The following is a 9,606-nucleotide window of genomic DNA, read 5'->3' as shown; positions in this document are numbered from 1 at the left end:
GAGTGCTGTAAATCATGCGTTTGTCCGGTGTGATGCAACTTGCTGGTTTCTTAGAGGGGGAATGGGAAAATCATCCATTTCTTTAAAAGCTTCCTTGTTTCAGGAAGTCAGAGGTGCTGTAGTGGAAACTGCGATCCTCTGAAGCTGTCCCTACATAAATTGCCCATTTTAAGAGTTTGTTCTTGCCTAGGAATGTATCGGCATAGGCAAGCAGTCATGTGCCAGCTACGTGTTGAGGTATGGTGCCCTAGGTAGAGAGGGGTGTTCACAGAAGCCTGTTTGGATGGAAAAGCTGAGCCCTTTCTCAGCAGGAAGGTGGGGAAATAGCTCGTTGTTCTGCAGCAACAGGAGGCTTGGATCGTTACAGTCAGCATGTATATATAGCATTACAGCTGCCGTCGGGGGGATGGCAGCCAGCATCAGGGGGGTAAAATCCCATGGGCATTGTTTTCAAGTTAAACAAAGACAAAGAGGATGGGGGGAAAGTGAAGCTGGAGACAAACATTTTCTGTTCTATCCCTTGCTTAAACCATGAGCAGGTAGCTGAGAAGGCTGCCTTGTGCCTGGGTCCAGGCCTTCCTCTGCAGGAAATCATCTTTTGGCACCTAGCCTTCAGGGTAGTACTGCTAACGGAATACTTCTAGTGGCAAACTGTTTTTTGGCAAAGACAAATCCCAAGCTAAAACTCCCCTGTGACTTTCTAAGGGTGTTTTTCTCCATCTTGGGTCTGTGTAAAACCTCTGCAAGGAATAAAACTGCCGTAAGATGCATTAAAAAAGTATTTTTATTTGGACTTTCATCCTTGTGGAACTTAAACACACACTGGGGTTTGTCCGTGTCACTAGGGAATTTTGCAACTTGTGCAATGAATGATGAAAACCAAAGTGGTTTTGGGGAGATGGGAAGCTTGCCCAGGCCTGAGTTTGCCTGGCTAATGAACAGGTTGAGAAGCAGATCCTTGGAGTTTAAGGCATAACTCTTGTTTGGCATGTAGTCTTCTGCACTGCTGCTCCTGTTGTAATTAAGTGCTTGAGATTCAGCACTGCAGACAAATTTGAACAAACCCAGTTTACTTGCAGCTCGTCTACTAAATCAGCTGATGTACTTAAACACTTCAGTTCTTATCAGTGATGCTGCAACAAAACGAGCTTTGCTGTCAGAAATTACCTGAATGAACAGAAAAAGTGTTAGCAAGTGTTGTGGACTAAGATTTGTTAGAAATCTGTATGTTGCATTACATACTAGTATACTTAAATGCTCTTAAATAACAGCAAGGCGTGTATCTTTACACAGGAGGCTCCTGTACAACAGCAATGTGTAGCTTCACCTGCTAACGTTGTTTGGAGGTGGTGTGGCCTAGAAATGGCAACTTTCTCAAGCAAGAGGTCTGGGCTTCTGCTTCAGCATTTGCATTTCGCAGGCACAGCCATGCCTAATGCTGTCTTAGCAGCAGCTCCTGGGTTCTCAGTAAATCTCGTGTTACAGCAAATGGATACGAAATGTTTTAGCTTATGCATCCAGTTTTACACGACTGACTTCAAGTCTGATTAAAAAGCCAGCTCCTGAGGCTAGTTGGATCTCAATTGACCCTAATTTTTCAATAATAAAAAGGGAGAGGGGACACTGGAAATGTGGATTTGAGTCTCACTGTACCGCAAAGATCTTAGAAATAGTGCCCTTCAGCTTGCATGGCCCCCTTTGCAATTCCTCCTTGTCCCAATGAGAAAGGACTAAGGGGAATGATTAGTTGCTGACCGTTGCTCTCTTGCATGTTCTTAAGGAGCTCATGTTCTTGTTGATCTTCTGATTGCTGGCTGTGCATTTTCAGGTTGCAGTGCAGGTGGTTTTGCTGGAAGAGAGTGCAATATGCACAGCAGAAATCCCTTGGTTGCAGGTTGATGCTGAATAGCACCACAGTAGGGGGACACAGATCCTGTGTCATGCTGACAGTCAGTCCTCATTCCTGTTGTGTAATGGGATGACAAATACAGAGATGTCATCGTAGGATGCCTCGTGGCTGTCATCCAGCATCCACTGGTGGCCTCTCTCCTTTCCCCTTGCTCTGCATACCAAGCACTTGGCCAATTCTGAAAATCTGTGGATGGAAAAAATGCAAGGTTTGGGTTAACAGCGCTGTGTCCTTAAGAACAACAGTGTGATGGCTTTATGTTGTCAGGATAGTAGGTGTTCATGGTTTAACCCCAGCCAGCAACTACGTACCATGCAGTTGCTCACTTGCTTGCTCACTTTCCCCCCACTGTGGGATAGGGAGGAGAATCAGAATAAGGCAAAACTCGTGGGTTAAGAACAACTTAATAATTGAAATAAAAAATAATAATAATGAAGGGGGGGGGGGGGGGAGGAGGAATAAAACCCATGAAAAAAACCACAAACAAAAAAACCCACCCCACCCCACCCCAAGTGATGCACCATACAATTGCTCACCACCCACTGATTGATGCCCAGTCCCTGAGCAGTGATCAGCAGCTCCTGGCCACCTCCCCTGGTTTATATACTGAGCATGATGTTCTGTGGCACGAAATATCCCTTTGGCTAGTTTGGGCCAACTGTCCTGGCTCTGCTCCCTGCCGGCTTCTTGTGCACCTGCTCCCTGGCAGAGCACGGGAAACTGAAAAGTCCTTGATTTAGAGTAAGCACTACTTAGCAACAACTAAAATGTCAGAGTGTTACCAACAATATTCTCATACTAAATCCAAAAATCCAGCACTGGTTTTGTGTGGGGTTTTTTACATGCCAATTTGATCAGTTTCTTTAGGGTGGGGAAAGATGAGGAGACAGTTTCCAGAGTCACAGAAAGATTGCTTGGTCACACCAGAGCTCAGCTAGAAGCAAAGTGATCTCAGCCTGCTTTTAGTCTGACCTGGTTCTTTGGAAGGAAAACTGATGGCAAAGTTGTTATTACCTGTGAGGATCTGTCCTGTTTTCTGCAAGGAAGGTCCTGACCATATGGGCCACCTCTTTATTGCACAGAACATCCCAAAGGCCATCAGTTGCCATGATGAGGACGTCGTCTTCCTTAATGTCATGCAGAGCAAAGTCAAACACATTCACCTGGAAAGCACAGGAGTACAGCAGTGACAATTCCTGCGATGTACTGGAGGGGTCAGGGAGATTACTCTTTCCCTGAGAGATGACAAAGCGGGACCAGGGTACTCTGAATCTTTTATGTCCCCTTGCTGCTGTGCTTCTAGATTCCTTTATCTTGGGGAGTCTCTGGGTGGCATGCAGAGAGATGGAAAACGGACACGGCTAAGGCCTGCCAGGTCTGCAAAAGGTGGGTGCTACAGAGGAGGAGCAGCATGTTTAATTCCACCCTGTAATTCCCACGTGCCATGACTGACCTTGGGAATGCAGGAGAGGAAAGGTTTGACTTCAACGTTGGTATCGATGACTTTCAGCTGATGATCCCCCAGACCTCGAGAGACAGCCAGAGTCCCCAGCAAGCGAGCCTGGCCCCAAACAAAGCAGAACAGTATTGAAACATGAAAATGGGGCACCTTTAAAGGCTGACGTGTAGGCATGTCCTGACTGATCTATGTGTTGCCTCTAGGACCCTTCTTCAAGCATCGCCAAGAACAGTGCCTGGGGACTTCAGAGACAAGGAGTTACCAGAAGCCAAAGCCATCAGAAGCATGGAAACAGCCTGCATGTGAACGGCTCCTGGTGGCCCGTGGTGTGCTCTGGAGTTAGTACCTGTACTCTGGGGAGTGCTGCAGACCTTAGGAAACCTGTGGTGGGATCTGTTCTTGATTTGGGGTGGCAAGGAAGAAAACTGGGCTGGGGGGGAAGGGGTCCTTCTGGCTGGCAAAGGACGTTCTGCCCTGGCTCCCTGCAGCGGGGGTGGCTTTCAGGTTGCGGTGCTGGGGAGGTGACTGCTCAACCCCAGCAGGCAGATGCTGGATGTGTGCAGTCGTTGCTTCTCCCTGCCTCCTCCTTCCCTCTCCAGGCTCCTTTTCTCAGCCTCTTGTCAAAGAAGAGGGTTTGTGGGAAAGGTGCTAATTGGAGCTGGAGGAGACAATCCAAAGTGGGATCTGCTGAAGCAAGTTCTGATCTGAAATGAGTTCTTGTGTGCAAGGGGAGATGAGGAAAGGGCAGGCTGGCTCAGGGCTGCTGTCTGCTTGGCTAGCAGGTGCTCTGGAGGAGGGTGCGACCTCTCTGCTCCGGAGGGCTCTGGTTTACGCTCACCAGGCAGCACAGTGCTAGCGAAGGGAGCTGCTGTATCAGGGCCGTGGGACTGCGCCATGCTGGAGAGCCCCAGAGCACTGGGAGCTCTGCAGTCCCAGTCTGGCGTGACTGTGAGTGACAGGGATGCCGAGGACCCCAGCAGACTTGCCTCTGCCTTCCCAGTGTGTAAAGCGTTACGCTACCTGCTTCCCGTGACCATGGACAAGAGGGTACTTGAGGTCAGCTTTCTCCACCATCTTGTATCCCCTAGAACAGAGAATTCAGCATTGACGTGGGACTTGTCTGACCTAATGGCACAACCCAGCCACAGTATTTTGACTGATCCAACCCTTGTGGTGCCCCCACGCACAGGTAGCTGACTGAGGAGGCCACTTGCTGAAGCAGGTGCAGCGAAGATGACCCCTTCCTGAATGCCCACGTGTTTTTCCCTCTCCCCTTCCTCCCTAGCTGGCTGGGTCTCCCTGCACAGCCCCACCTCGCAGGATCCCAGGACTATCTCAACTGTTCCTTAACCACCCTCCCAGAGCTGCAGTCCTTCAGCCAGCAGGGAGGCTGCTCACGGCATTCTTCTCTTGATCTGGCACAGCTTTGCACCGTCAAACACGCTGCTCTCACCAGTGGAGCATGCCCCTTCCCCTTTCACCTCCCCATCACTATGAGCAGGCAAAGCTGCCCTGTGCTGCAGCCTGACCCTCAGGCAGAAAGGACTCACCAGCCCTCCATGAAGTAATCCCGGTACAGGACTTTCTGGCCCACATCATCTCCCTTTAACCTCCGTGGAAACTCAAAGCGTGTGAACTCGCTGTCCAGGAGCTTGGGGAAAAGAAAAGCCTGGAGGAGGGAATGAAGGCATGAAGACGGACAGGTTCTGCTTCAGTGGAGAAGGGCTCCCAACTGCTTCTGCCTTGGGACTGGCATTCACGGCAGCAGAACGGGGAACAGAACTGGGAAAGCACATCCCAAGGAGGACAGGAGCATCTCCCATGCTAAAGGCTGTTGGCCGAATCTTGCCCCCAGCCCTCCTTGGCTAGCGCCAGATGACATTCTGGCCACACAGTGGCCATTGAGGAAAGCGGGTGGTCCTCTCTGACCCAGTGGGATGCTCACAACTGGACTAATGTGTGGAGGGAGTCACTCACCAAGTGCTGCAGTCGCTGCCTCTCGGTCTCAGGTGTGAACTCGCAGCTCATGGGCACGATGCTGTCCTTCAGAACGAGAATTGCCCTGCGAGGGGGGAAGAGGCAAAGAGCTGAGCCGTGTCTGTCACCGCAGCCCTCCTCTTACTGAAGCTAGCCCCAGGCTCAGCCAGGTGTGGGACCAGGGGTAACCAGTGGCAGAGCAGTGCCAGAGAACGGTTCTGCACCCAGAAGTGTTTAAAAATGACAGTATATTTTAAATAACTCCATTGCAATTGCACTGTTGCAGCAGAGAACTGAGCTTGCCTGGTTTGACAATGGCAGAGCTCGCTACTAGAGGAATGGTGGGCCAAGGCCAGAGGAGGAAGCTCTTGAGGATGCCCTGAAATCGCCTTCCACTTTTGAACACCTGCCGGGCTAGGCTTACTGCTGCCCATTGTGGCTGGGCGGTGTTAGTCCCTTGAAATCCCAAAACCCTTCCAGGAGGTATGAAAGCACCCATCCTTCCAACAACTCCTGTGGCAGGCAGGAGGGAACTGGCTGGGCTGCGCGCGTACCTTCCCAAGGATTAAGTAAGTGGTGTGGTTTAACCCGGCAGACGGCTGACCACCACGCAGCTCTGCACTCGCTCCTGCCCGCAGCGGGACAGTGGAGAATTGAGCAGAAAAAAAGTGTAATTCCTAAGCTGAGATGAAGACAGTTTAATAACACAGAAGAGGAAGTGAAAATAGTAATAATGATAAAAGAATCAGAATACACAAAACAAGTGCTGCACAATGCAGTTGCTCGCCACCTGCCAACCAATGCCCAGCCAGCGCCCGAGCCCCTGGCCAGCTCTCCCCCTAGTCTGTATGCCGAGCGTATGACACCATACGGTCTGGAATATCCCTTTGGCCAGCTGGGCTTGGCTGTCCCGACTGTGTCCTCTCCCAGCTCCTTGTGCCCCCCAGCCTACTTCCTTGGTGGGGTGAGAAGCTGAGAAGTCCTTGACTTGGTGTAAGCACTTTGCAGCAACAACTAAAACATCGGCGTGTGGTCAGGATTATTCTCATCCTAAATCCAAACCACAGCACTGCAGCAGCTGCTAGGAAGAAAATTAACTCTATCCCAGCCAAAACCAGGATAATATGATGCTGGAAACCTTGCTTATCTCCCAGGTCTCATCCCCCAGCAACTCCCCCCTTTTATTACGGCTCACCTGCTGTCCCCAGCATTAGCCACATACAGCTTTCCCTGGAAATAAAGGGCAGCCAGAGCAGTGCAGCCTCCTGTCTGATTTGTAGCTTCCATCTCCTGGCCGATGACTTCATCCTGTTGGTTTAAACAAGTTTGGAGAGCGATGTGAGCTGGGCTGCTGCTTTCTTTACCTGCCTCATGCCTCCCAGCAGAAATACAGAACCAAAACTGATTGCAGATGGGCCAGAGGAAACCAGCGAGGCGGAAGACAGTGCTGCTGTGGTACAGCCACAAAGGACTGGTTTAGGAGTGACAGGGAGATCCCAGACTTGTACATGCCGTACGAGTGTGACAATAGCCACCATCTAGCCCTAAAGAAATGCATCCCTTGGGCGCAGTTTAGCAGAGATGCTGTAGCTTTGCTCTGGGTCAGCCCTGCTGATGTGCAATAGATCCAAGGCAGATCTTGGGAAGCTGAGCCAGCATGATCTCAGCATGCTTAAAGGTTTGGCTGAATGTTCCTGTGTGCTCAGTGAGCTGCAGAACTGCAGACCCTGCCCACCCCAGGCAACAGGGAGGGACAGACTGCTTGGGGCAGCAGGACCAGTGTCTTGCACGGGGTACTCACACATTCCTGGAAGGCGTTTTCCAGGGCTCCCACCACCAGGTCTTCTGCATGGATGTGCTTCTCCTCCACGAACTGGGGGTCACTGTCGCAAACGCAGCGTCCACTGAGATGCATGGGGGGCTGGACCTCTGTGATGCCTCCCACAACCTCCTCCAGCTTCTGCTTAATGCAGTAGTGCAAATAGTTGGAGGCGATGATGGCAGCTTCTGGGCCACCATGGCCGTCAAACAGGGCCCAGTAGTAACCAGTCAGAAACTGCGGTGAGGAAGAGGGGCAAGATGGCAAAGAAGAAGGGGAAGGCAGGGGCTGAAGAGGTCATACAGATGGCAGGCTTGCAGCCAGGACATCACTACATGCTTTGCCTGGCTTTTCCACCCCTGCCACCATTCCCTGCTGCCAGTTAATCTCCCACACGGCTCAAAGTCACACGATGCCCCATGTGCTGCTCTGCCAGACCCATCACCTGAGCTCTGCGCGGCTGGATTTGCAGCCAGCCACCCTCACACGCTACTCCTCTTTGGTTTAGGGGAAACGGGGCCATTTTACGAGAGGCAAGGCAGAGCCACCCCCAGGTGAGAGCATCCCATGTTCCTGGTTCATGTGGCTGTCCCCGAGTGATGACAAGACACGCCAGCCCTTGAAAGCAGAGCGAGGACAGTAAAGCCCAGGTGAGGGCATCAGGTAAAGGGCTCGGATGACCTCATATGCCCTGAGTCATAGGCCACGGAAGTACAGACAGCACGTGCGGGCAGAGCTGCGTGCCTGCTGGCCAGACATAGGGTATATGGTCCCCTAATGTGTCCATGGAAGGGTTTCAGCACGTGGGCATGTAGGACTGATGGGGCAGCCCCCTGTTGCCTGTACTTGGGCCCTTGGGTGCAGAGCAGCGCTGGCAGCAGGGTGAACGCAGCCTGCCTGGGGACTCTACCTGCGTGGAGCACAGGATCAGCCATTCCTCGTCCTCCTCCAGGCCTGGCTCTCTCCTCCGGATGGAGATCTGACAGCAGGCTGCCTGGTCCTCATTGAACTCTGACTTCTCGGCGTTGATAACCCTGGGGGTGCAGATGCTCCAGGTAAGGCGTGCAGACCCACCGCACCTTCCCTGCTCCCAGCTGGCCGTGCTGGGCGCTCTGCAGCCACGGCGAGCGGCTGCACCTCACCCCTTCCGTCCTGCCCCATGCTCCCTGCTCCCTTTTCAGACTCCAGGATCTCTTTGCTGGGGATCTAAGTAACAAGCCCTTTACGTGCAGCGAGGAAAAGCTTGGCTAGGGACACAGGGACAAGTGGCGTGGGAGCACCCTGGCCTCAGGCAGCCCTTGTCAGCAGCCCACACTGCGATTTCCTCGGTGACACAGTGAATTGCAAAACCACCATGGGTTTTCCTTCCAGCCTGGCCAATGTTTGTCCCTGGCTGGGAGTCTGCTCTCCTTGCACAGCTCCTCTCTCCATGCTGCGCCATCCCAGGGCTGTCGATGTGGCTGGGCCAGGATGCGGGGTCAGCTCCCGGCTGGAGCTGTTCTGCCCGATCCATCCCCTCTGCCCTTAAAATCGGCAGACCCAGAGATTTCTAAAAAATGTCATTTTCCCCCTTCCTTTGTTTGACAGGCGCTTTGCGAGGAGCAAGGGGACGGACACCCGGCGGTGCCAGTCCCAGGAACCCCCCCCTGCCCCAAATGTCCTCCCGGCTCCTTGGGCCAGGGCGCGCAGCAGGGGACGGGCGACATCCCAGCGCCAGAGCGACGGACTAATCTGGGGACTATGGGGGCAGGAGGGGACAAGACAGCAGAGCTGGCCCTGCCACTTGTCACGCGGGGCCGGGGACAACCTGCCGCCGCACCGGGGCTCCCGCGGCTGCTGGCCGGGAGGGGCGGCTGCGGGCCCCGCCGCGGGGCCGGTCCCTGTGGGCTTCGCCGGGGTCGGGCAGGGGCTGCAGCGGGGGGGGGCTGCGCGGTGCGACCCACCCCCCGGGCACCTCCCCACGAGGTCCCTGCGCCCCCCGTGGGGCCCTACCCCCCCGCAGACCCCCGCCGCCCCCCAGACGCCCTCCCCAAGCCCTGTGAGCACCCTGTGAGACCCGCCCCCCGGGGTCCCCCGCAGCCCCCTCCCCGGGGCCGCCCCGCACTCACTCGGCGTAGCCCGCGCCCCAGGGCAGCGGCCGCTCGGGCCCGGTGCCCCGCACGGCCCGCCCGCCCCGCGGGCTCTCCTCGACGCCGCGCAGGAACTTGGGCCGGCGGTAGCGGAGGGCGGTGGGCGGCGGGCCCGGGCCAGGCCCCCCCTGCGTGCCGCCCGGCCGCTCGGCGGGGCCGCCCCGCCGCCAGCGCCGCAGCCACTCGGCGGACATGGCGGGGCCCGGCCGGGATACGCGCGGCACCGCCCCCCCCCCCCCCCCCCGCCGCCAGGCGGCGCTGCAGCGTGGCCCCGGCGCGGCGGCTCCTCCCGGGGATGGGGGTGGGGGCGGGG

The 9,606-nt window shown here is 54.7% G+C and overlaps 1 protein-coding gene across 2 annotated transcripts; it reads right to left on the bottom strand.

The window, feature by feature from the left end:
• Window positions 1-766: 766 nt before the first annotated feature.
• On the bottom strand, window positions 767-9,532 carry PPM1M (protein phosphatase, Mg2+/Mn2+ dependent 1M). 2 transcript variants are annotated; one of them, XM_055707172.1, is made up of 11 exons: window positions 9,273-9,532; window positions 8,075-8,198; window positions 7,147-7,401; window positions 6,541-6,653; window positions 5,346-5,430; window positions 4,919-5,037; window positions 4,389-4,452; window positions 3,363-3,470; window positions 2,924-3,072; window positions 2,221-2,257; window positions 767-2,095 (listed from the first exon to the last, which is right to left on the bottom strand). In XM_055707172.1, the coding sequence occupies exons 1-11, from the start codon at window positions 9,485-9,487 to the stop codon at window positions 2,021-2,023; spliced, it is 1,344 nt and encodes a 447-aa protein (XP_055563147.1). In that variant the 5' UTR covers window positions 9,488-9,532; the 3' UTR covers window positions 767-2,020. The 2 variants fall into 2 exon arrangements, with proteins under 2 accessions (XP_055563147.1, XP_055563146.1); XM_055707171.1 differs by lacking the exon at window positions 2,221-2,257 and having other exon boundaries at window positions 9,273-9,531.
• Between the last annotated feature and the right edge of the window lie 74 nt (window positions 9,533-9,606).

Source organism: Falco cherrug, chromosome 4 (genome assembly GCF_023634085.1).
Source record: "Falco cherrug isolate bFalChe1 chromosome 4, bFalChe1.pri, whole genome shotgun sequence".
NCBI lineage: Eukaryota > Metazoa > Chordata > Aves > Falconiformes > Falconidae > Falco > Falco cherrug.
The sequence above is the reverse complement of the archived record's forward strand: the minus strand, read 5'-3'. Positions and strand labels throughout refer to the sequence as shown.

Excerpts from the sequence above, each read along its gene's own strand:
- PPM1M (XM_055707171.1), bottom strand. The coding sequence starts at position 9,487 with ATGTCCGCCGAGTGGCTGCGGCGCTGGCGGCGGGGCGGCCCCGCCGAG. Across the intron at positions 5,038-5,345 it reads GGCAGCGACTGCAGCACTTG|GCTTTTCTTTTCCCCAAGCT; the intron begins GTGAGTGACTCC and ends TCCCTCCTCCAG. Across the intron at positions 3,471-4,388 it reads TCCATGGTCACGGGAAGCAG|GCTCGCTTGCTGGGGACTCT; the intron begins GTAGCGTAACGC and ends GTTTGGGGCCAG.